At 41.4% G+C, this 27,393-nt stretch overlaps 1 protein-coding gene across 1 annotated transcript in view; it reads left to right on the forward strand.

Moving 5' to 3' along the window:
* The first annotated feature begins 11,858 nt into the window (after nt 1-11,858).
* The window catches only part of LOC142289707 (uncharacterized), a 68,438-nt gene continuing 52,903 nt past the window's right edge, over nt 11,859-27,393 (forward strand). Inside the window, exons 1-4 of the mRNA XM_075333630.1 lie at nt 11,859-12,183; nt 17,550-17,636; nt 18,342-18,492; nt 18,599-19,508. Coding sequence (XP_075189745.1) covers nt 11,859-12,183; nt 17,550-17,636; nt 18,342-18,492; nt 18,599-19,508 — 1,473 coding nt within the window. The remainder of the gene's footprint in view (nt 12,184-17,549; nt 17,637-18,341; nt 18,493-18,598; nt 19,509-27,393) is intronic.

Here is a 27,393-nt window from a genome sequence, read left to right on the forward strand (position 1 = left end):
TAGGATTGGGTGCATTATATGACAAGGCGACAAAACTTTTGTCTTGCCAAAATCTGACCTTTCTGTGTTCATTAAATGATCAATATTTCAGCTTTGCAGCAACTTTATTTTCATAACCTAAACCAAATTTGGAAGGGTTTCAGCTTTCAAAAGAGTAATTTATGAAACCAATGGATGAATTTAAAGTCAGGTTATAAGCTTTTATTTACATAACATGGATAAGCGACAGGACTTCTGTCAGGGACTGTATACTGTAGATCCATTTGCTTTCCCGTTGGAAGATTTTACGGTTCCAATTTCCACCCCGGACTGGATAGTCAATAAGATCACTGCCCATGAAGGTAAGGCCAGAGGCATCTCCACTGTGTATCAATTAAATGTGTTTGGTCAATGGAGTCTCCCTCTTATTTGCTACATCCCTGAGATGCTCCCCAACATGTCTCCTAAGTAGAGATGAGCGAACCGGTCGCGGTTCGGCTCGAGGTCGGTTCGCCGAATGGAGCTCCCGTTCGAGTTCGGTTCGTCGAACGTTCGACGAACCGAACTCGAACTGCATAGGAAACAATGGCAGGCAATCACAAACACATAAAAACACCTAGAAAACACCCTCAAAGGTGTCCAAAAGGTGACAAACAACTTACAACACAACATATACACATGGGAAAGTGACAAGAACAAATTCAAATGTGAAAACAAAACAGCGTTGCGAGGAAAAAGAGGACGAGACACAGATATAGGCATGGCATGCCCTTCTAAAATCATGTAAAACACCGCAAGGTGACTCCAAGCGGAGTCTCCCTTTTTTCCAAAAATTGGGCCACACAGACACTAACCCCTTCAGTGGCAGCACTTGTGCCCTAGTTGTACACTTCACAGCTAGATTTGCATCAAGCACATTCAAAAATACGCCATACTTAACCGTCCCGAGGATAACACCGGGTTAGGTAGCAAAGTCTTTGCTGAACCATGACTTATTCATCTTGGCTCCTTTTAAAAAACACAGCAAGCAAGGGTTACTCCAAGCGGAGTCTCTCTTTTTTTCCAAAAATTGTGCCCCACACACACCCACCCATTCAGTGGCAGCACTTGTGCCCTAGTTGTACACTTCACAGCTAGATTTGCATCAAGCACATTCAAAAATACGCCATACTTAACCGTCCCCAGGATGACACCGGGGTAGGTAGCAAAGTCTTTCCTGATTCCAGCTCTGTTCATCTTGGATCATTTTTAAAAAACACAGCAAGCAAGGGTTACTCCAAGCGGAGTCTCCCTTTTTTCCAAAAATTGGGCCACACAGACACTAACCCCTTCAGTGGCAGCACTTGTGCCCTAGTTGTACACTTCACAGCTAGATTTGCATCAAGCACATTCAAAAATACGCCATCCTTAACCGTCCCCAGGATGACCCCGGGTTAGGTAGCAAAGTCTTTGCTGAACCATGACTTGTTCATCTTGGCTCCTTTTAAAAAACACAGCAAGCAAGGGTTACTCCAAGCGGAGTCTCCCTTTTTTTTCCAAAAATTGTGCCCCACACACACCCACCCATTCAGTGGCAGCACTTGTGCCCTAGTTGTACACTTCACAGCTAGATTTGCATCAAGCACATTCCAAATCCACAAGCATTTTCTCTCCCCAGGATGACACAGGGGTAGTAAATTCCTGGTGGATCCATGACTTGTTCATTTTAATGAACGTTAGTCTGTCCACATTGTCACTGGACAGGCGCGTGCACTTATCTGTCAGCACACACCCAGCAGCACTGAAGACACAATCAGAGACAACGCTGGCAGCTGGACACGACAAAATCTCCAAGGCGTAACTGGAGAGCTCTGGCCATATTTCTAGATTTGAAGCCCAAAATGAGCAAGGCTCCATTTGCAAAGTCATGGCATCGTTGTTCATTTGGAGATACTCCTGTATCATCCTCTCCAGCTGTTGACTATGTGTCAGACTTATCTCTGGTGGCCTTGTAAAGGAGGGTCTAAAAAAATTATGAAAAGATTCCATAAAATTGCTGTTACCAGCACCAGATACAGTACTACTGAAACGGGTAGACTGTTGAAGATGACGAGACCGTCCCATGTTTGTCAAGTTACAACTGGGAGATTCACTCCCTGCACCTGCACGGTTGTTTGGTGGAAAAGCCGAGCTAAGATCGAGTAACAGCTTCTGCTGATACTCCTGCATACGTGCGTCCCTTTCTATGGCTGGAATTATGTCACAAAATTTGGACTTGTACCGGGGATCTAATAGTGTGGCAAGCCAGTAGTCATCATCACTTCTAATTTTGACAATACGAGGGTCATGTTGGAGGTAGCGCAACAAGAAGGCACTCATGTGTCTTGCGCAGCCATGCGGACCAAGTCCACGCTGTGTTTGTGGCATAGAGGTGCTACCCGTTCTTTCTTCCTCTGACATCTCCCCCCAACCTCTTTCAACTGAAATTTGACCAAGGTCTGCCTCATCCGCTGAGTCTTCCATCTCCATGGACAGTTCGTCCTCCATTTCTTCATGTTCTCCTGCACCTTCCTCAACATTTCGCCTGCTACCATGCGCCCTTGTTGATTCCTGTCCCCCATGGTCCCATGCCTGCCGTGTTGGTGATGATGAATGTCTGGACCTTGGTGATGTTGTTGTGTCTTGCGCATATGAATCCTCCTGTAGTTCCTCCCCTTCCTGTTGTCTCACCCCCTGACTCCGAATAGTGTTTAGCGTGTGCTCCAGCATGTAAATGACTGGAATCGTCATGCTGATAATGGCATTGTCAGCGCTAAACATATTCGTCGCCATGTCGAAACTGTGCAGAAGGGTGCATAGGTCCTTGATCTGAGACCACTCCATCAGGGTGATCTGTCCCACCTCTGCATCTCGTTGGCCCAGGCTATACGTCATGACGTATTGCACCAGGGCCCGGCGGTGCTGCCACAGTCGCTGTAACATGTGGAGAGTCGAATTCCAGCGTGTCGGCACATCGCATTTCAGGCGATGAACCGGCAGGCCGAAAGACTTCTGGAGCGATGCAAGTCGCTCAGCTGCGGCGGTTGAACGGTGGAAGTGAGCAGACAGTTTTCGTGCCCTGGTCAGAAGGCCATCTGGGTCGGGATAGTGTGTTAAAAATTGCTGGACAACAAGGTTCAACACGTGAGCCATACAAGGCACGTGTGTCACCTTGCCCAGGCGAAGGGCCGCACCCAGGTTTGCAGCATTGTCGCACACGGCCTTACCAGGCTGCAGGTTGAGTGGAGACAACCATTTATTAAACTCGGACCGCAGAGCTGACCACAACTCCTCAGCTGTGTGACTCCTATTACCAAGACATGTCAAGCTAAAGACCGCCTGATGCCGTTGCGCTCTGCTGCCAGCATAGTAATGAGGGGTGCGTGATTCCTTCTGCGCAGTGAGAACGCTGGTGGCCTGACCAGGCAGGCTTGGGGCGGAGGTGGAGGACCCAGATGAGGTGGAGGAGGCAGAAGCAGTGGCGGAACTTGGACAGACAGAGGATTGACACACAAGTCGTGGGGATGGCAAGACTTGTGCAGCAGACTTTTCACCATCTATCACCACAGTTACCCAGTGCCCAGTCAGCGACATGTAACGTCCCTGTCCATGATTACTGGTCCAAGTATCGGTGGTGAAATGCACCCGTTCACACACAGAGTTTCTCAAGGAAGCGGTGATGTTGTGTGCGACATGCTGGTGTAGCGCGGGCACACCTTTCTTAGAAAAGTAGTGGCGACTAGGTATCTGGTACTGGGGCACAGCGACAGACATAAGGTCTCTAAAATCCTGTGTGTCCACTAGGCGGAAAGGCAGCATTTCGGTAGCCAAGAGCTTACAGAGGGAGAGAGTCAACCTCTTAGCTTTGTCATGTGTCGCAGGAAATGGCCTTTTATTTGACCACATCTGAGGGACAGAGATCTGGCTGTTGTGTGTAGACGGTGTTGAGTAGGGTGTCCCTGGAAAAATGCAGGTTTGTGAGGAAAGTGCAGGCGGAGACATGATGTTGCCTTCATCCAACGTTGGTGCTATCGATGTCTGAGAGAGCTGTACACACTCACTTGTTTCCCCTTCCAAACCAACTGACGACCTACCAAGCAAACTGCCTGTTGCAGTTACAGTGGTGGAAGTTGTGCGCGGAAAACCAGGTGTGACAGCTGTCCCCACAGTCCTAGAAGATAAAGAGCGCGCGGATGCACTGGAAGGGGCAGGGCGTGGATGGTTCGCTCCGCTAGGCCGCATTGCAGCACGGTGAACTTCCCACTGGGACCTATGATATTTATTCATGTGACGATTCATGGAAGAAGTTGTCAAACTGCTGAGGTTTTGACCTCTACTAACAGAATCACGACAAATTTTACACATCACATAATTTGGGCGATCTTTTTCTATGTCAAAAAAGGACCAGGCTAGGCAAGGCTTAGAGGGCATGCGACCTGCTGAGCCCCCCCGACTAGTGCTCAGAGGCAGAGTGGTGGCTGATGATGCAGTTGTAGACGTGCTACCAGTGCTCCGACTCTGTCCAGGAAGGCGCAAGGTAACTTCGTCGTCGGTTGCATCTTCCTCCACCGCCTCTGTTAACCTCCTCGAGTGCCTGACTGGAGGTTGACAGTAGGTGGGATCTAGAACTTCATCATCAATTGTTGTGTTTGCACTCCCCTCCCCCTCAGACCGAGCCTCTTCTTGCCCTGACCGAATATTTAAGTTGTCATCCCAATCTGGTATCTGCGTCTCATCGTCATCAGTATGTTCCTCATTGTCTATAACCACAGGTGTTACAGTTTGTGACAATGGGTCAACATTATGCTCAGAAACTTGGTCCTCACGGCCTGAATCAGAGTCACAAAGGTTCTGGGCATCACTGCAGACCATTTCTTGTTCTGTACTCACTGTAGCTTGGGAGCAGACCTCTGATTCCCAGGCTATAGTGTGACTGAACAGCTCTGCAGACTCAGCCATCTCAGTTCCACCATACTGTGCAGGGCTGATGGAGACTTCAGAGCTGGGAGAAAGCAAGTTTAAATGGGATGACAACTCAGAGGACTGGTGTTTTTTGGATGCGGTACTTGAAGTAGCAGAGAGGGCACTTGTTGGAACACTTGAGATCCATTCAAGCATTTTCATTTTTTGGCCATCATCTACCTTTGTTCCTGTTGTTCGTGTCAGTAAAAAAGGGAGCACATCGGATTGTCCACGGTAAGTAGTAGACATCTTACTTTTGCTGGTAGATGGTCTATCTTCAGCAGATGATAATGGAGCTTTGCCACCTTCCCCACGGACAAACCCTTTTTTTCCTTTTCCACCACGCCTCTTCCCCTTTCCACCAGCATCTGTCATTTTGCCACTCATGTTGATTGCGACAAGATGTGCACTGAAAATGTGGTAGTATAAATTGAGAGGTGGTGTAGATTACAGCGGTGGTCTAGCTTTATTAACAGTAGAATAATAAAGAATAATTATCCCTGACAATGCAACTACGGCCCTTAAACTGGCAGCATAAATTGCTAGTATAATGGCTTAGTTATAATGAGTTTGAGTGTGCAATGCAGCCAGACGTGCTGCAAATATCTGTGCACTACTGGGACTATACAGAAGTCCAATAGCCACGTTTAGGATGCCACTAAGTTCACTCAGTGTTTGCTAGTATAATGGCTTAGTTATAATGAGTTTGAGTGTGCAATGCAGGCAGACGTGCTGCAAATAACTTTGCACTACTGGGACTATACAGAAGTCCAATAGCCACGTTTAGGATGCCACTAACTTCACTCAGTGTTTGCTAGAATAATGGCTTAGTTATAAGGAGTTTGAGTGTGCAATGCAGGCAGACGTGCTGCAAATATCTTTGCACTACTGGGACTATACAGAAGTCCAATATCCCAGTTTAGGATGCCACTAACTTCACTCAGTGTTTGCTAGTATAATGGCTTAGTTATAATGAGTTTGAGTGTGCAATGCAGGCAGACGTGCTGCAAATATCTTTGCACTACTGGGACTCTACAGAAGTCCAATAGCATCGTTTAGGATGCCACTAACTTCACTCAGTGTTTGCTAGTATAATGGCTTAGTTACAATGAGTTTGAGTGTGCAATGCAGGCAGACGTGCTGCAAATATCTGTGCACAACTGGGACTATACAGAAGTCCAATAGCCACGTTTAGGATGCCACTAAGTTCACTCAGTGTTTGCTAGTATAATGGCTTAGTAACAATGAGTTGGAGTGTGCAAAGGGCAGGAGGATACAGTGGCAGGGTTGTGGGTCTCTGGGTAGAGGAAAGGAAGCCTGCCTTTCTATCCCTTCTAATGGGGAAATGCAGCGAGGAAATCCCTGACCTTAGCTACACAGACGCTGTCATCTTGTGTAGCTGTTAAACTCTGTTTTCAGGACCTGTCACCTATGGCTCTGACCCTGCCGGTATGAGCCCTTAAAAGGACTGATAGAAAGTGCTATCCCTAAGCTGTCCAGCGCTGTATATGGAGCGTATACAGCTGTATCGGCGATAGGAGCTGCGCCAGTGATGTCTTACACCAAGGACGCAGAAGAGATAATGGCGTCCGGACGGGCAGATACTCGTTTTTATAATGCAGGGACATGTGACATGGACATCCTATCACACATGCCGTTGCTTCTCTGGCTAAAAGTCCACTTAGCTGTGTGTGTGTCTTGGATTGGCTGACATGCTGGCCCGCCCCACTACACGCGCGCGCTTAGGGAAGGAAGACAAGGAAAAAAAAAAAAAATAGCGATCGCCATTATCCAAACAGCAGTGATCTGAATGCGCTGTTCCCGCACACTATACAGTGAAATGTCATAATAGTGTGAGTCACAGAGTGACTTACACTATTACAGCGGAAAGCCAGCTAGGAATTAGCTGTTTTTTTTGCTGCTAGAAACGTTCTCGAACATATCTAGAACTATCGAGCTTTTGCAAAAAAGCTCGAGTTCTAGTTCGATCTAGAACAGCCCCCAAAATCACTCGAGCCGCGAACTGGAGAACCACGAACCACGAACCGCGCTCAACTCTACTCCTAAGTTCTCTACTCATTTTAACCACATATTAAAGACCTCATATACACCTCACCTTATAGATAACACCTCTTTAACGATAAATATTAAAGACTTTGATGTCAAACTGATATCCCGTCACAGAGCTAGAAAACTTTTTTCTGGTCTGCATATGTGGGCAAGCTAAGCAACCCTTGCATCTAAAACAGCCTTTAAGGCTGGAACGTAGCCAAGTATTATTTTTGGGAGGGATAAAGTAGCTATGTACCAGTCTATCACCAATAAATCAAACTCTTCTGTACGTACATCGGTACATAAGAAAGTCCTTATGATCAAGGACTGTGTTTTTATTTTTATAGTCTGAAATGCGTCAAGTTTTCATGCTTTGGAGCCTTTTGTAAAAATATTGTTTTTAAGAAGACCTAATAAAGGTTTGGATTTTATTTTTACGTGAATTGGTGCTGGGTCCTTCCCTCCCTTTTTTTGCTTCAACATGGAAAAGAGCCTGTTTTGTAGCCTCTTTTAAAATTCTGTCCTCTGTTATGGATCTCGGCCAAGATTGGCTGTAATTGTCAACCAGAAAAAGAAATTGCTTAGAGATCTTTTTTAAAATTATTTGCTCTGTGGTGCATTGTGGGCTGTGAGGTTCAACTGGGAGAGGAGGCTGGTTAGAGACCTTTTTAAAAATTGGGTGAGCTCTTCTGGATTGCAGGCAATCTTGACTGTCAGGGCCAATAGGGCAAAGAGGCTGATTAGGGGCTTTTTTTAAAATTAAGTGCTCTGTGGTGGATCTCAGGCAACCTTTACTATGAGAGTCAACAGGGAAAAGAGGCTGTTAAAGGTTTTTTTTTTTTAAATTGGAGTGCTCTGGGGTGGATCTCTAGCAATCTTAAGGGGGCTTTAAACGCTGCGATATCGGTAACGATATATCGTTGGGATCACGTCGGTAGTGACGCACATCCGGCGCCGTTACCGACATCGCAGCGCGTAACACAAATGAGCGATGATCAACGAGCATAAAAACGTGAAAAATCGTTGCTCGTTGACACGTTGCTCATTTCTCTAATATCGTTGCTGCTGCCGGTACGATGTTGTTCGTCGGTCTTGCGGCAGCACATATCGCTATGTGTGACACCGCAGGTACGTTACCTGTCTCCACCGGCAATGAGGAAGGAAGGAGGTGGGCGGGATGTTACGTCCCGCTCATCTCTGCCCTTCCGCTTCTATTGGCTGGCCGCTTAGTGACGTTGCGGTGACGTCGCTGTGACACCGAACGCACCTCCCCCTTGCGGGAGGGATTGTTTGGCCATCACAGCTACGTCGCTGCACAGGTATGTGCGTGTGACGCTGCCGTAGCGATACTGTTCGCTATGGCAGCGATCACCAAATGTCTCATGTACGACGGGGGCGGGTGCTATCGCGCTTGATATCTCTAGGAATCGCTAGCGATGTCGCAGCGTTTAAAGCACCCTTTAGTTGTGACAGTCTACAGGGTAAAGATGCTATTTAGGGGCCATTTTTTTAAATTGAGAGCTCTGTGGCGGAGGTCAGGCAAACTTGGCTGTGAGAGGCAACTAAGAACAGAATTTTCTTAGGGGACTTTTTTAACCCTTTCAGCCCCGGGGCGTTTTCCATTTTTGCGGGGGGTTTTTTGCTCCCCTTCTTCCGAGAGCCATAACTTTTTTATTTTTCTGTCAATATTGCCACATGAGGGCTTGTTTTTTGCAGGACGAGTTGTACTTTTAAAGAAAATCATACGTTTTACCATATAGTGTACTGGAAAACAGCAAAAAAATTCCAAGTTTGGAAAAATTGCAATAAAAGTGTGATCGCACAATAGTTTTTAGGATATTTTATTCACCGTGTTCTCTATATGATGTGTCATTGTGATGCCTGAGGTTGGTGCGAGTTTGTAGACACCAAACATGTATAGGTTTACTTGTATCTAAGGGGTTAAAAAAATTCACAAGTCTGTCCAATAAAAGTGGCGCACGTTTTACGCCATTTTCCGAAACCCGTAGCATTCTCATTTTTCGGGATCTATGGCTCAGTGATAGCTTGTTTTTTGCATCTCAAGCTGATGTTTCTAATGTTACCATTTTTGTGCAGATGCTACGTTTTGGTCACCTATTATTGCATTTTGCGCAAAACTTGCAGGGACCAACAAACATAATTTTGACGTTTGGAATTTTTTTGCTGCTACGCCGTTTACTGATCAGATTAATTGATTTTACAGTTTGATAGATCAGGAGTTTCTGAATACCAAATATGTGTATATTTTTTAATTTTTTAACCCTTTAATTTTCAATGGGACGAAAGGGGGGTGATTTGAACTTTTAGGTTTTTTGATTTTTTTAAAACTTTTTTTTAACTTTTTTTTTATTTTACTAGTCCCCCCAGGGGGCTATATAGATCAACAATCTGATCGCTCTGCCCTATCTGTAGATCTCAGCTACAGAGCCGAGATCTGCAGATATGCTGCTTTACTCTCCATGCTGGCACTATGCCGGCACTGAGAGAAAGTGACTCATGTTAGCTACAGGCATCATCACATGACCCTGTGCTACCAAGGCAACCACCTAAAGTCACGTGATCACGCACGTGACTTCCGGTGGGAACGGCGGTAAGTGAAAGTAATGGCCACGCGCATATACATCTCGCTGCCAGACTTTGGCAGTGAGATGTAAGGGGTTAAAAGTTGCGGGGGGAATGCGATTCCCCTCATAACATGCAGGCACACATGTCAGCTGTTGAAAACAGATGATATGTGCGCGGATCGCCACAACCTGCCCACGGCAGGGGGCGAGGATTAACCTCACACGATCCATGACGGATATATCCGTCATTGGTAGTAAAGGGGTTAAAATTATTTTTTTTGTGATGGATCTTGGGCAATCTTGGCTATGAAGGTCAACCGGGAAAGGATGCTGTTTAGGGGCAGTTTTTAAAAATTGGGTGCTCTGTGGTGGATCTCAGGCAATCTTGGCTGTGAGGATCAACAGGGAAAAGAAGCTGTTTAGGGGCCTTTTTTAAAAATTGGGTGCCCTGTGGTGGATCTCAAGCAATATTGGCTGTGAGTGTCAAAAGAGAAAAAAGGATTTCATGCAATCTTGGCTTTGAGGATCAATGGGGAAAAGAGTGTCCTTTAGGGGCTTTTTTTGTAAAAAAAAAAAAAAAATTGGTTGTTCTGTTATGCATCTTGTCCTTTTTTTTAATTATTTGCTGTGTGGTGGATCTCAAGCAATCTTGGATATGAGGGTCAACAGGAAAAAGAAGCTGTTAAAGGGCCTCTCTTTAAATTTGGTCATCTGTGCTGGATCTTGGAACATCTGGCTTGTGAGCCTCAACAAGGAAAAGAAGCTATTTAGGAGCGTTTTAAAAAAAAAAAAAAATTGGGTGCTCTGTGATGGATCTTTGGCAATCTTGGCTGGGGCTCAACAGGAAAAAGAGGTTGTTTAAAAGCTTTTTTCACAATTTGGTATTCTATGGTGGATCTCAGGCAATCTTGGCTGTGAGGATCACTTGGGAAAAGAGTGTGTATATAGGCTTTTTTTAAAATTGAGTGCTCTGTGGTGGATCTTGGGCAATTTGGCTGTGAGGGTCAATTGGGAAAAGAGGCTGTTTAGGGACCTTTTTTAACATTTTTGTACTCTGTGCTGGATTTCGGGCAATCTTAGCTGTGAGGGTCAGCAGGGAAAATAGGATGTTTAGGAGCCTTTTTTAAAATTGAATGCTCTGTCCTGGAACTCAGGTAATCTTAGCTGTAGGGTCAGCAGAGAAATTAGACTGTTTAAGGGACTTTTAAAAGAAATTGGAGCTCTGTGGCTGATCTTGGGCAATCTTGGCTATGAGGGTCAACAGGGATAAGAGGTTGTTTAGGGGCCTTTTTTAAAAATGGGCGCTCTGTGGTAGATCATGTGTAACCTTGGTAATGAGGGTCAAAAGGGAAAAAAGGCTGTTTTGGGTTCTTTTGAAAAATTGGGTGCTCTTTATCTTTACTGGATTTTGGGCAATGTTGACATTGAAGGCTCACAGGGCAAAGAAGCAGTTTAGTAGCCTTTTTTTAGGTCGGGTGCTCTGTGCTGGATTTTGGGCAATCTTGTCTGTAAGGGTCAACACGGAAAAGAGACTGCTTAAAGGCCTTTTTGGTTGTGAGGTTCAACTGGGAAAGAAAGCTGTTTAGAGACCTTTGCTAAATTGGTTGTTCTCTGCTGGATCACGGGCAATCTTGGCTGTAAGGGTCCTCATGGAAAATACACTGTTTAGGGGATTTTCTAAAATTGGGTAATCTGTGCTGGATTGCGGGCGATCTGTGAAGGTCAACAGGGAAAATAGGCTATTTAGGGGACTTTTTTAAAACAGGGAGTTCTATGGTGGATCTCGGGCAATCTTGGCTGTGAGCATAAACCAGTAAAAGAGGCTGCTTAGGGGATTTTTTTAAAAAATGATTTTCTCTGTGGTAGATCTCGGGCAATCTTCGCTGTGAGGGTCTAGCGGCCATTTTTTAAATCTTGGCTGTAACAGGGAACGCGAACTGTTAAAAAGCTTTTTTTAAAATTTGATGATCTATGCTGTATCTAAGGCAATCCTGGCTGGGAGTGTCAACCAGGAAAATATGCTAAAAAATGGGCCTTTTTTTAAAATTGGGTGCTCTGTAATGGATCTTCGTCAATCTTGGTTGTGAATGTCAACAAGGACAAGAGGTTGTTTAGGGGCCTTTGGAAAATTGGATGTTCTGTGCTGGATCTTGGCAATCTTGGCTGTAAGAGTCAACGCAGAAAAGTGGTTGTTTAGGTGCCTTTTTAAAAGTTGGGTGCTCTGTGGTGGATCTTTGGAAATCTTGGATTTGAGAATAAGAGATGAGTGATCCTGATCAGCAAAGATTGGACAATGTTAAAATCATTCGATCTTTGGTCAGATTGGATCAGGATCAGACATTCGAACATTTACCACAAAAGTCCTCGATCTTGCCAAAGATTGGTACATGTTCAGATGGCAAAAACCATCCTGTTTCTGCCTATCACAGCCATGTCAAGTATTCCATGTTAAGGATTCCAACAAATCACAGACACTGTCTGGGGGTAGGGTCTAACAGCTGTCAATCAGAGTCAACAGTAAACAGGGAAAGCAGTGAATATATGACAATCAGACTCGGATGTAGTGCTGTAGCCACGGGGAGACTCAGTAAGTATGTCCTGCTTTAACCATTTCTCTTCCTCCAATACTTGACATGGCTGTGATGGGCAGGGAGAGTATGGTTTTTGCCATACTAGTATTTACCGATTATTGGCAAAATTGCCGACTTTTGCGGTGAATGGTCACATTTCTGATTCTGATGCAATCTGGCAAAAATGTACAATTTTAACCTTTTCCAATCTTTGCCAATCAGGATCACTTATCTCTAATTTTAAGGGCCTTTTTTTACCTATTCCTCATGTGAAAATTGGAAATCTGGTGTTAAATCAACATTTTATTTGTAAAAATGTAATTATATTTTCTAAATTTTGTAACACCTGTTTTGTTAATATGCTCACTGAACCTCTAGATGAATTCATTCAGAGGTGCAGTTTGTAAAATTGGGTCATTTGTTGGGGATTTCTGCTGTTACCGCACCTCAGGGGCTCTGCCAATGTGACATGGCACCTACAATCTGTTCCAGCAAAATCTGAAATCCAATAGGGTGCTCATTCTTAGCTTTACACTTTACCTCAAAAGTAGTTCCTAATTACATGGAGGGTACTGGCGCACTCAGTAAAAATGACACAAAAAAACTGCAGGGTTCATTTTTTTCTTATTATCCTTTATAAAAATTACTTGTGGCTAAAACAACATTTTAATTAAAAAAAGTGATTATTCTTCATCGCCCAAGGGTATTAAATTCAGTGACACACCTGTGGTGTTGATATGCTCACTGCAACCCTAGATGAGTTCAGTGAGGTGTGTCATTTGTACAATGGGGTCACTTGTGAGGGTCTGCTTTTCTGGCATTTCAGGGGCACTGCCAATGTGACATAGCCCCCCTAAACTGTTACAACTAAATCTGAATTCCAATATGGCACTGCGTCAACTTCAAGCATTGCCGTGTGGCCAAACAAACGTTTTTCACCATGTATCAGCGTACTCAGGAAAAATTGATCATAAAGCTATATGGCATATTTTCTCCTGTTACTCTTGGGAAAATTAAAAATTTGGTGCAAGTAAAACATGTTTTTTTGGAAAAAAGGATTTTTCATTTTCACAGCTCAACGTTACAAAATTCTGTAAAGCACCTGGAGGTTCAAGGTGCTCAACACACATCTGCATAAATTCCTGGAGGAGTCTAATTTCCAAATTAATGTCACATGTGGGGGTTTTCCACTGTTTTGGCCAACTTTGCGTTCCAAAAGTCAAATAGCGCCTCCTCCCTTTCAAGATGTGCCAAAACAGTAGTTTTAAGCCACATATGGGGAATTGACATACTCAGTAGAAATTGTACAACAAATTGTATGGTGCATTTTCTTTTTTAACTTTTGTAAAAATGAAAAATTTGTGGCCAAAGCAACATAGTTGTGGGGAAAAATTTATTTTTTCATTTTCTTGGCTCAATGTTATTCTGTGAAGCACCTGGGGGATCAAGGAGCTCACTTGCCTCTAGATAAATTTCTTGAGTGATGTACTTTCCAAAATGTGGGGGTTTCTATTGTTTAGGCACATTAGCGGCTCTATAAACACGACATGGTGTCCCCTAACTATTCCAACCTATTTTGTGTTTAGAAAGTGTAATGGAGCTCCTTCCCTTCTGAGTTCACACATTGGCCCCAACAGTAGTTTTCCATCATATATGGGGTATTAAATATTCAGGAGAAAATGTACAACCTTGTAAAAATATAAATTGTTGAGCTAAAGTAATATTTTTGCTGGAAAATGTAAACTTTTAATTTTTTGTTCCTGTAAAGCATCTAAAGGGTTAATAAATGTATAGGATGTGGTTTTGTGCACATCTATGGGTGCAGTTTTTAGAATGCTGTCACTTTTGGGTATTTTCTGTCACATAGGCCCCTCAAAGTCACTTCAAATGTGATGTGGTCTTTAAAAAATGGTTTTGTAAATTTTGTTGGAAATCCCTCCAGTTTCCTAACAAAAAAATATTTTTCACAAATTGTGCTGATGGAAAGTAGGCATGTGGTAAATGTTATTTATTTATTTTGTGGAAGATATCTCTCTGGTTTCGGGACATAAAAATTCAAAGCTTGAGAATTGCTAAATTTTAAAAAATTTCAACAAATTTCCAAAATTTTCAAAAATAAACTAAAAAAAATGTTGTCCTAAATTCACCACTATTAGGAAGTACAATTTGTCAGGAAAAAGTTTTTTTCTCAGAACCACTTGAATCATTTGAGGCATTCCAAAGTTATTACTTCTTAAAGTGACAGTGGTCAGAATTTAAAAAATAGACTGGTCAGGGAAATGAAAACTGTGCTCTGTGGTGAAGGAGTTAAGTTCCTTTTTCATGGTCTCATAACAGCTACCATTGCAATCACTGTAATTTGCATTCATTGTTATACAGAAAGGGTCAATCTGCTGTGATCTTTGTTTTCTCCAAACCAGCCTTCAGTGTTTGAGAGTGACAAACAATTAAAGCATTCTTCAAGCAGGTGCTTGTGCAGGTACAGCTTTAGTTTGTTGGATGCAAAACAGTGTGTCCATGTATGTCGTAATGATGAAAAGAGTTAATGGACAAAAACTTTCTCAGCTGCAGAGTGATATTAAAAAAAGAAAAAGAAATCTTAAAGAAATTGCGTAAAATTGACCAGTTATCAATAATGCACAGAATAGAAGATTTAAATTTGTTTGCTGGTGGTGGTCCATTCACTATAGCTCCATCAGTCACTTGAATAGGAGTCCAGAATCTTAATGTTGGAGACAGTTAAATAGAGCAGTAGTCAAGTTGGTCATTCTTCTTTTGATCATAGTGGTTCTAGTCTGCGCTGGCATTAGTGTCGGGTATATGAGAGGGTGCCAAATTGGGCAGAGGTATCCTGAAAGGGACCTTCTGTCTGTGCCATCTACTTAACCTTCGTCCGGCTGAGTAGGTACAATTGTAACTATTTCGTTTTAAAATTGCAATACATTTTTTTTTCGAAAAGCCGTAAAGGGCTGAAATTTCGTGACATCTCTGCAGTTTTGGTCCAGAATATATTGTCCAAATTTCAATAAAATATCTCCACCCCCTTCCGAGATAAGGGGTCGCTGTTAACGTTGTAAAATTATGTAGCCTGACGAAGGTTAATATAAGAATACCAATGACTTTCACTAACACCATGAGAGTTAGAACACATAAAATGAAAAGTCGAGAATGGACCAGGAAATGTCTAGCCAAGAAATGGGGCACTTCGAAGCGTGCAATGGAGCACTGTCCTGCATAAAAACTATGGTTTTCTTGAAAGATTCAGGCTTCATCCTTTACCATTGTTTGATCTAAAGAGCTTCTAAAATCTCTTAGTAGGTTTCATAATTATTTTTTACTTTATGTTTAATCTGAAGAGGTCTGAATAGCTCATCTTTAATAACAGCTCATATCAGTACTCTCTACCTCTATCCTGCTGTCACTTGAGTCAAAGCAGATGCCTGTGCCCCTTAGTGATTCAGCCATTTCATTCATTCATCTGGTACATGAAGGGTCACTTGCATTTCATCAGTCCATAAAACCTTTTAAAAATTAGTCTTTGAAATTTCAGTTCCCAATCTTTGAACTTTTGTTTTTTTTCTTCAATGATGGTCAGGTTTCAGTCATCCTTTCCTGGGCCATGTTTCTGAGCACTAAACATCTTGTACTTGTGGGCAGTCCAGGGAGATTACAGCTTTAGAATATGGTAGCACTGGAGGAAAATGGAATGCTTTAAGTTTGATTCTGCTCAAACGTTTGGCAGTTGATGTGTATCTTTTTTATAAAATGTTTTCTGTGACCCTGTTGACTATTTGCAACAAAGCCTTTGATAGTTCTGTGCCCTTCCCCCACCCCACCCCCCGTATCTTAGCTATTTCAATCTTGCTGTAAGACTTGTAACAATTTTTTACTTTCCAAATCAGTAAAATATCCTTTTGGACCATTTTGCCTGAAGAAAATAAGTTGCCTATTAATTATGCACACCTTGGTAAAGGGTGTTGATATCCCTAGGCCACGTCCTCCCTCGCAAATACACATTACCTGATATGCTTCATTCAGTAAGCATTAAAGTTTATACAGTTTTAATTTGGAAAATATGCGTAAAAATAATTATATGGTCAAAAAACTCACCTAATAATTTTGCTCAAAGTGCATGTGTACTGAATAAATATGTTCTGTGTATGACTGCTTTATGTGACTATGTATATATATATATATATATATATATATATATATATATAAATATATATATATATAAAATGTGTAAGTAGCTTCTGCAGCATGTGCACATATAAATGTTCAACCCCAATACCAAAAAACAAATTGCAACGCAGTTTAAAATGTAAAGAAATAAAAAATGCAGTAGTTTGTAAATCCGGAGGTAAGTTGAAAGTTAAACATTTTTCTATTTCATTCAGAAAAAATAACTAATTTAGAAATCAATGGTAGCAAGATATCTCAAAAAAATTGGGACAGGGCCATATCTACCATTATGTAACAGCCCAACTGCTGGGGCTTTGGCAGAGAAATGCTGCCCCATTCTTGTCTGAAATAGGATTTTAGCTGCTAATTAAGTCTGGGTCTTCTTTGCTGGATTCTTAATTTCAGAATGTGCTAATTTGTTTCTAATGGTGAAAAGTTTGGACTGCAGACAGGTCAGTTCATCAACTGAATTCTTTTACGATGCCATGCTGTTGTGGTGGATGCTATATGTGTTTTAGAATTGTTTGCTGAAATATGAAAGGCCTTCCACAAAATAGACATTGTCTGGATAGGAGCCTATGTTATCCTAAAACCCCTATATAATGCTCATAGGCACTAATGCAACCACACATCATTAGGCCTGCGCCACACATCCGTGTCTCCGGTACGTTTTTGGCATTTTTTACACGTACCGGAGACACGTGCTGATGTTGACACATTATTTGTAATATAAAAAGCCTCACGTCAGTGTTTGCGCACGGAGCGTGTGTCCGTTCCGTGCGTACGTATGAGCGTGCCGAAAAAGCGCTGACATGTCCGTTTTCCACCGGCATAACGTCCTCACGGATCCATTAAATCCTATGGGTCCGTGTTTACACGTACGTGATACGGATGGCCTCCGTATGCTATCCGTGTGGTCCGTGTCCGTGTTTTCATTAGAAAGGTTGTTACAATCTCAAATACTTTCAGGTGGCGTAGCTAACATATTTTTTTTCCACAAAACTAACTATGCATTTGCAGAAGGAGTGAGCAAGCAAGCAGTTGTAGTTCTGTGTATTGAAAGATATATTTTGAGGAAAATTTCGCCTACGAAATATAATAATGGCACCACGGGTGGACACGGAGAAACTGATAACAGCTGTCGAGACTCACCCACCATTATGGGATACACGTGTTGATGGTTACCATGACCGACTGACAGTTGACCGCCATTGGAATCAAGTAGCTGAGGAAGTGTACCCCAATAATGCATGGGCTAGATGTTCGCCTGCAAAGCGTGCTAAATATGGTAAGTTGTTGTATGTTTTTATATTTTTTTATTTAATATATATATTAGGATTTTTAAAATAATTACAAACTGTGAATGTGTTGTTATAGTTATGTTGTCTTTTAGTTAAAAAATATTTGTGAAGAATTGGTATATGTCCTACTCTATATATTGAGTTCATGTTAAATTTTTAAAAAGGTAACCAAACATTTCATAACTTACAAAAATCAAAGGATACTTATTTTTGTAATCTGCCTTTGAATTCTTCATGAAGTTAATTAACTAACTGATTAAACTGTCATGTGTTTTTAATTTCCCTGTTTTATGAGTCTAAGTTTCGTATCACAATTTCAAATCATGTTTTTTTAATTTTAATATTTTTATTTAATTTAGTTAAATGACATTTCAATATCATGACCTACATGAATAAAATAATATTTCTAGGACTTTTTTGCCAAATTTTATTGGACAAAAAAAAAAAAGGAAAATTTTAATATATATGACAATTACTTCAAAGATAATTTAACAGAAATATTATTTTGTTATGTGTGAATGTCTAAAAATGGTTTTGAATGAAGAATATATTACAAACATTTTTGTCCTCAAAAGTATTTGGCCAACATGATTTGGTTAAATAGTATATTACATTTAGCAAACATTATTTTAATTAATGTGTGCAGATTTATGGTGAATGTTGCAAGTGACATATTTTTAAAAATTACACAGTTGACTTGGTGAAAAGGCGTTGGCGTTCTGCACGTGATCAGTACCGAAGGGAGTACAACCCTATACCATCCTCATCCAGCCAAGGCCGCAAACGCAGATATGTTTATTATCAACAAATAAGCTTCCTAGCACCCATCTTAGAAGTAACACAGTAAGTTTTTTTTTTTTTTAAAAAAAAAAAAAAAAACTTTACTTCATGAAGATAATTGTACAAATATAAATGTTAAGATTGTAATATGTTGTCTCTTTTCTTATAGAACGGAGGATAATCTAGACGATTCAGATGATCAACCAACAGCTGGTCCCTCTGCTACAGCCACCTCAGCATCAGAACAAGAACCTGGCAGAGAAGACAGTGAAAATCCAGAGATTCAACAAGATGCAGCAACTGAATCACATGAGGGTGGGACAGAGAGTGCACAAACCAACACCCAAGCCTCATCAACACAACAAACAACCACACCAGCTACACAATCAACACAAACAAATGTACTTCCACGTTTTGCACCACAACCTCTACGTGCAAGAAGAATCCGCAGACCTGAGGAAATGAGATCCTTACCGGAAATAATTGACACACGCATTATTCACATAATGAACACTCTGATTCCTGAAACAGATGCCGAGCGCTTTTGTCGGTCTTTATCTTCTAGCCTAACCAAAATTCCATCCGATAGGCAGGAACGTGTACGTGCTGCTATGCTGACCCTACTTTCAGCTAGTCAGGCAGAACAGGAACCAGTGAGAGTATATGAGGCCATAGAAAATTGGCGTACCATTATGCAACAACATACAGTCCCAAACACAACAGACAATCAAAATACAATTTCAACACAAACAACAATGGCAACTGTAATAGTCAATAATCCAGTATTACAACAATCTGGTCAACCTTCAATTGCTTCAAGTACGTTATTCCCAACACCAATTAGACAAGGGTATGTTGCAACCAATACTGGTGCCTTAAGCACTGTACAAAGTGCAACCTCACAGCAACCCATCAACTATATGAATTTACAACCCACTCCAAGTACTAGTTACTTTACTCAACCCACAAATATTGGTGGTTTACCTAACTTGTTTCCTGGTTCAACATACCCACAATCATTCATGATGCCTCATTATCCAATCACAACTATGTTACCTACACCACACTTACAAACAACAGTCAACTATCCACAAGGTCAACAACATACACACACACAATACCCAATTACCCATGTAGATCCACAGGTGTACTCAACATCAGGCAATGTGTTGGGACAAACAAGCATGCAACAGACTGTTCCACACAATACTGTAGTTAGTAATAGGAATGTTGTTCAGCAAACAACTGCTTCCATTCCTGAAAATACTATTTCTGAGGCCACACAAAACAACATACTCAGCAACACTCAGGTTACTTCACTAGAAGATCTTGTTGACTTATGATACACATTTTTGGTAATCTTGACATTCAAATAAAATATATGATGAATGAGTCAAAATTTCTAAAAAGAGGGATTTCCAAAAATGTGTCAACTCTGAGTTTAAAAAAAAAAAAACACATGTGTGATTATATTTAGTGACGGATCACATATATGTTTGATGGCATGGTTTTTTTTTTAGTGTTAGGAACACATTTGTACCCAACCAATTTGATGGTTAGATTACTTCTTATATTCTCAAAACACAGTTTACATTTATTATGTCTATGTCAATGTCCAACATGAGAGCAACTTAATTGGTCGTCAATTTTACAACATTGTAACCAATGGACACAATTTTGAAAATGTACTCTTGTAAGTAAATTATATTTTTAATTTTCGAAAGAATACCATAAAAATTTACTTTTTGTAAAATTTAACAGAAGATGAACAATATGTTCATTTATTATTTTTATGTGACAAAAGAACACCATTACTTTATGGATTAATATGCTTATTATTAATAAAAAAATATGTTTGTGAAAAAAACTATCATGTTTATTATTTAAATTTAAAAATAATATTGCATTTTTTCTATAGACGTTTAACATTATTAATGTTGTAAGTGTCAAATAACAAAAAAAACATGATAGTAACACAGAAATTTACAAAAACATACATACAACATTCAGAAATCCATGTTGTTAACATAAATGTCAGTTGATGATTAACGCATTTTCACTTTAATACAAGTAAGATTTAAGCTCTTAGATGTTTAGAAATAATTAAACATTTTTGTATAAGAAAAAATATTAAATTGTTATCTAAATAAATCCAAGACAATCTTAACATACATCACGATTATTATTATCATCAAAACAATTAAAGTAATCAGTAAATAAATTTCTAATTTGTAAACCAGATGTCACGGAATTATGAGACATAGGTTCACCTGTTGGATTAACAACATGGTTTATCTGCATTTCATCATCCACATAACTTCCTCCTTCATGTATCCGACAGAAATTGTGAAGCACTATGGTAGCCTTGAGGACAGATGTGACAAAGTTTGGGTGCAACTGAATAGTTGTCTGATAAATGCGCCATTTGTTAGCTAAAATACCAAATGCACACTCCACATAACGTCTTGCTTTAGTTAGCCGATTATTAAAGTACTGTTTCCTGTCATCAATGGATCTCCTTGGATATGGTCGCATAACATGTTTGGATAATGCAAATCCTGCATCTGCTACCATCACATATGGTGCCAACGGTCCAGATGTACCAGGTAGGGCAACTGGTGGGGGGATCAATAATGCATTTTCTTGCAGGCGTTGGGCTAATCTTGATGAACGGAAAATACGGGCATCTGAGGCACTACCATAGGCCCCAATGTCTGCATAAATAAAACGGTATTCTGTGTCAACCAATGCCAAAATAACAACGGAAAAAAACCTATGAAAATTGAAATAACGTGACCCAGAGTTTGGTGGCTTTTTAACTCTGAAATGCTTGCCATCCAAAGCTCCTATGCAGTTAGGAAAGTCAACAGAGTCCTTGAAGCCCTTAGAGATTTTCAACCAATCTTCTCTGTTTGGCTGAGGCATCATTTGTTCTTTTAAATGTTGCCATATCATGTCGCATGTGTGACGTACTATAACGGCAATGGTTGATCTCCCCAACAAAAAATCAAAATGTAAAGCACTAAAAGATTGACCAGTCGCCAAGAATCTATGAAAACAAGACAAACAATGATTTACAATTAACAACAATATGTTATTTTAAATTAAACCAATCAAAATAAAACACAAACATTGATTCAACACAGATATTAGATCAATAAAGATCAATTACACATTTCAATGTGAAAAATAACACATTTAAAAACAATTTAAAAAAAAAAAATATATACCTCAGAGTCACCATGAATCTCTCCTCTGGGGAAATGGAAAGCCGCATCCAAGTGTCCTGATGTTGCAAATGAGGTCGTAAAATATTTAGTAAGTAATCAAAACTATCAACTGACAAACGGCAGTATGAAAAAAACTTATCTGGGAAATTCCGTAACTCAAAAAATAAAGTATGGAAATGACCATGCATAGGTCGCATCATCATTAGTGGATGCACCCACAATCTGGTTCTTCTTACATTATCATAATGCAACATGTGCCGTCTAACGCCAAAACGACGAGATATAATCCAACATAAAAACACTAAGGCCTCCGTGGATAATGGCATTGCGACAATTTTTGTCTCAACACATAGGTGCTCCAAGGCAAAATACAAGCAGGAAACAGTTTATAGTTAACTTATATTTATGTCCTAATCACATACACCTATGTGTCATTTAATTCCAAGTAATCACCATTATCTCAATGTGTGAAACATGTTAAACACGCACAAAAAACGGACTGCACACGGAACACACACTGACGTATTTCACGCACAGGAAAACGCACACACGTACACACGTATGACACACGATATGCATACGGACACTACACGGAGGGGAAAAACGGACTGCAAATACGGGACACGGATACAAAAAACGGACTACAGCAAACGTACGTTTTTTACACGTGAGTGTGGCAGAGGCCTTAGAGATAGTAACAAGCTGGATGATCCCTTCCCCCGTGATTCTGCAGAACATACCAACTGTGTTTTTTTTATAAAGGATTTAAAATATTGATTCATCTGACCACAGAACAGTTTTTCATTTTGCCTCAGTCCATTTTAAATCAGCTTTAGCCTAGTGAAAAAAAAACAGGTTTCTGGATTGTGTTGCTGTATGGCTTATTATTTGTATGATAAAGCTTTAACTTGCATTTGTGGATAGCACAGCAAACTGTGGTCACAGAAAATGATTTCTTGATTGAGATTTGCACAACAGAAATACCGTATTTTTTGGATTAAAAGACGCACTCTTCCTGCGAAAAATTTGGGAGGAAAATGAGGGATGCATCTTATAATGCGAATGTAGTTTACTGGGAGGTGGAGAATGGGCACTATACTAGCTGCTGTGGTGGAGGCTGTGCTGGTGGCTGTGGTGGGGGCTGTGCTGGTGGCTGTGTTGGTGGCTGTGCTGGCGGCTGCGGTTGTGTCTGTGCTGGTGGCTGTGGTGGGGGCTGTGCTGGGGCTGTGTGGAGCAGGACGGTGCGGTGGGTGTCTCAGATGCTCTGTCGGCTATGTTGGTTTCAAATAATGATGTCCGGAGCCAGCATGTGTGCAGGTGGAGCTCTCGGCTCAAGATCTCATCTTCGCACACGCAGCCCATTGATCTCCCAGCAGCAGACTTAAGAAAATAGCATCTGGAGGTGGCACGTGCACAGATAAGATCTCAGCTTGTCATTGAGCCTAAAGCTCAATCTGTGCACATGCCGACTTCAGGCGCCAATTATTTGAAGCCCAAACCGCTGACAGAGCATTTGTGACACCCGCAGCACCGCCCTGCTCCACCCAGCCAGCACAGCTCTCGCAGCCAGCTCAACCCCCACTGCAGCCAGCACAGCTCTTTCCACAGCTAGCACAGTCCCCACCACAGCGCCTGCAGCATCACCCTACCCCTGCATCACCCCTACGTCATGTGATCCCACTTCACCACCACTGCAGCCCCCGCTCCAGTAAGACACCACTGGAGTATAAGACGGACCCCTTTTTTTTTACCTTTTTTATCTCTAAATTTGGGTGAGTTTTATAATCGTGCGTCTTGTAAAATGAAAAATACAGTACGCCTATTTTAAATGCAATACCACCTGAGAGCCGATAGATCAAATGCATCCAACATTGACAGAAAGCCTTGTCCCTTGTACACATAGATTTGTACAGAATCTCTGAATATTTTGATGACATTACATACTGATGATGATTAGATAGTTAAAGTAGAGTTGGGCGAATATATTCTATTTGAATCATACAAAAATCTGTATTCTCCAAAATACTGCAAATGGCTGGCAAAACGTTTTTAAAAAAAATGAATACTGGCCTTGTCACCTGCCTCTCTGGGCACCTCTTCTGCTCATTATTCTCCTTACAGTCCTTGGTGCTTCTTCTTACTATCGATGTGCATGAAAACGTCAACTCTACGTACAGTTAGGTCCAGAAATATTTGGACAGTGACACAATGTTCGCGAGTTGGGCTCTGCATGCCACCACATTGAATTTGAAATGAAACCTCTACAACAGAATTCAAGTGCAGATTGTAACGTTTAATTTGAAGGTTTGAACAAAAATATCTGATAGAAATTGTAGGAATTGTACACATTTCTTTACAAACACTCCACATTTTAGGAGGTCAAAAGTAATTGGACAAATAAACCAAACCCAAACAAAATATTTTTATTTTCAATATTTTGTTGCGAATCCTTTGGAGGCAATCACTGCCTTAAGTCTGGAACCCATGGACATCACCAAACGCTGGGTTTCCTCATTCTTAATGCTTTGCCAGGCCTTTACAGCCGCAGCCTTCAGGTCTTGCTTGTTTGTGGGTCTTTCCGTCTTAAGTCTGGATTTGAGCAAGTGAAATGCATGCTCAATTGGGTTAAGATCTGGTGATTGACTTGGCCATTGCAGAATGTTCCACTTTTTTGCACTCGTGAACTCCTGGGTAGCTTTGGCTGTATGCTTGGGGTCATTGTCCATCTGTACTATGAAGCGCCGTCCGATCAACTTTGCGGCATTTGGATGAATCTGGGCTGAAAGTATATCCCGGTACACTTCAGAATTCATCCGGCTACTCTTGTCTGCTGTTATGTCATCAATAAACACAAGTGATCCAGTGCTATTGAAAGCCATGCATGCCCATGCCATCACGTTGCCTCCACCATGTTTTACAGAGGATGTGGTGTGCCTTGGATCATGTGCCGTTCCCTTTCTTCTCCAAACTTTTTTCTTCCCATCATTCTGGTACAGGTTGATCTTTGTCTCATCTGTCCATAGAATACTTTTCCAGAACTGAGCTGGCTTCATGAGGTGTTTTTCAGCAAATTTAACTCTGGCCTGTCTATTTTTGGAATTGATGAATGGTTTGCATCTAGATGTGAACCCTTTGTATTTACTTTCATGGAGTCTTCTCTTTACTGTTGACTTAGAGACAGATACACCTACTTCACTGAGAGTGTTCTGGACTTCAGTTGATGTTGTGAACGGGTTCTTCTTCACCAAAGAAAGTATGCGGCGATCATCCACCACTGTTGTCATCCGTGGACGTCCAGGCCTTTTTGAGTTCCCAAGCTCACCAGTCAATTCCTTTTTTCTCAGAATGTACCCGACTGTTGATTTTGCTACTCCAAGCATGTCTGCTATCTCTCTGATGGTTTTTTTCTTTTTTTTCAGCCTCAGGATGTTCTGCTTCACCTCAATTGAGAGTTCCTTAGACCGCATGTTGTCTGGTCACAGCAACAGCTTCCAAATGCAAAACCACACACCTGTAATCAACCCCAGACCTTTTAACTACTTCATTGATTACAGGTTAACGAGGGAGACGCCTTCAGAGTTAATTACAGCCCTTAGAGTCCCTTGTCCAATTACTTTTGGTCCCTTGAAAAAGAGGAGGCTATGCATTACAGAGCTATGATTCCTAAACCCTTTCTCCGATTTGGATGTGAAAACTCTCATATTGCAGCTGGGAGTGTGCACTTTCAGCCCATATTATATATATAATTGTATTTCTCAACATGTTTTTGTAAACAGCTAAAATAACAAAACTTGTGTCACTGTCCAAATATTTCTGGCCCTGACTGTATGTGTGTTAACATGTTGTGGTGACGTTGTTACATTACTTTGTGCACAGCAACCTTATGATGTGCGCACTCTTGGAGGAAACTTCCAGCCACAACTAAATGAGGGACTAGACCTTAGTTGAGTTTGGAATTGTATAAGTGGAGGTGGTAAGAAGAGATGCTGAGGAATGCAGAGGACAATGAGAAGTTGAAGTGAGTAGTGAGATAGTTGATTTTATTTTAGTTGATTAATCATAAAATTGGACATTCAATTCATGGAAAATAAAAGCATTGCAAATCGAATTTCAATGTAATAATCTGTGTGATTTGTCAAATTCAAATCATGTCATACCTGCTCATCTCTAATTTAAAGCCTTTACAGCTTTAGTTTGATCAACATTTTTCTGAAATTGTTCCACCATTTTTAGACACAGTAGTTCACAAATTGGTGAATCTCTGACCATCTTTCTTTCTGGGAGACTCTACCTCTCTTACATGCTCTCTTTATACACAGTCATATGACTAAGTTGAAAATTGACCCTCCAGCTATTTTTTTATTAGTACTTCTTACTTTTTTTCAGCCTTTTAATAATGTTGTCCTACTTTTTGAGATGTGTAGCTCCAATTAATTTATAAATTAGTTAAGTTTTTCAAATGAAATTTTAAAATATACAACTTTCAATTTCTGACGTGTTCAATGTTCTGTTGTTAATAAAATATGGCTATAGTAGATTTCACAATCTATGCATTCTTGTTTTTTCTTTTTTACATTTTACACAGCCTTCAATTTTTTTTCATATTGGGAGTGTATCTATGTGTGTACATATAATATGTATATGTCGGCTATATTTATATATAGAGAACGTGAAATAAGTATGGAACAAGTCATCAATTTTCGAAGTACATATATTTCTAAAGGTATAGTGAAGCTATTGTGATGAATTTTTCACTAGATGTTGGTAACAACTGGTGATGAACGAACCCAAATGGATATTCGAGTTCACCGAATCAGCACAGACTCCCCAAAAAATTAAGGTTTCAACAGACAAAAGTTTGTGGCTGAAAAAGGTCATAGTAAAGGCTTGGGGGCTTCAACAAGAACTTAAGTGGGAGAAAGAGCATGCCAATTGCCCTTCAAACAAATGTGGATAGGTAAATTTGTGCCGCCCCTGCAGCGGATCGAACCGCTCGGATCCGGGAGTGATAATTACTTATGGCTCGAGGGTCTCCGGGCTAGGGCTCACACTCAAATGTAACAGGGGATTATTTACAGGGGATAGGTATAGTTTGTGACGCCACTCGTGGTGTGCGATAATTGGGAGTACCGCTGCTGCCATTGGGAGTACCCGGGGTGATGGAGTGGGGCAGCAAGATGACGTTACCCTCCACGGGTAGGGGTAGGCCTCGGGACTCTGGATGGTGATGAGGGGAGGGGAGTGCAGTGCAGGGGTCAATGGGGTACTCACTCAGCAATGAAGCAGACACTGACACCAAGGTAAACCAAGTCTCTAACTGCTGCTGTCTCCTGAAGGGAGCTCGTCCGGGTTCCGTCCCCTGCAGCATTGCCTGGTGGTCCGTAACCTGCCTACTGGCACCAATTTAGATTGTCGGTTGTGGCCCGGTGGCTTGGAGCTTTCTAGGCCCTGCTACCCACTGTGGCTAAGTGAAGGAGCCTGCTCTCCGGAGCTCAAGCTTGGGATTTCAGTGGGCTGCTTGCTAGGAAAGCCCTATCCCCCTCGTTGTTCTAGTGCCCCCGATCTTTGAGCTCTGTGGGAACAGTCCATAAAGGCCCTGTCCTTTGCAGGTTAATTGCAGAGTCGCCTGAAGCTTCTCCCCGACCTAGGGTTTCTGTACCCTATCGTGCCTTCGGTCCCAGACCAGTGATAGGACCAGGCTGCTGGCCATCCTCCTTGATGAGTTCCAGGCACC

Source organism: Anomaloglossus baeobatrachus, chromosome 2 (assembly GCF_048569485.1).
Source record: "Anomaloglossus baeobatrachus isolate aAnoBae1 chromosome 2, aAnoBae1.hap1, whole genome shotgun sequence".
Classification (NCBI taxonomy): Eukaryota; Metazoa; Chordata; class Amphibia; order Anura; family Aromobatidae; genus Anomaloglossus; species Anomaloglossus baeobatrachus.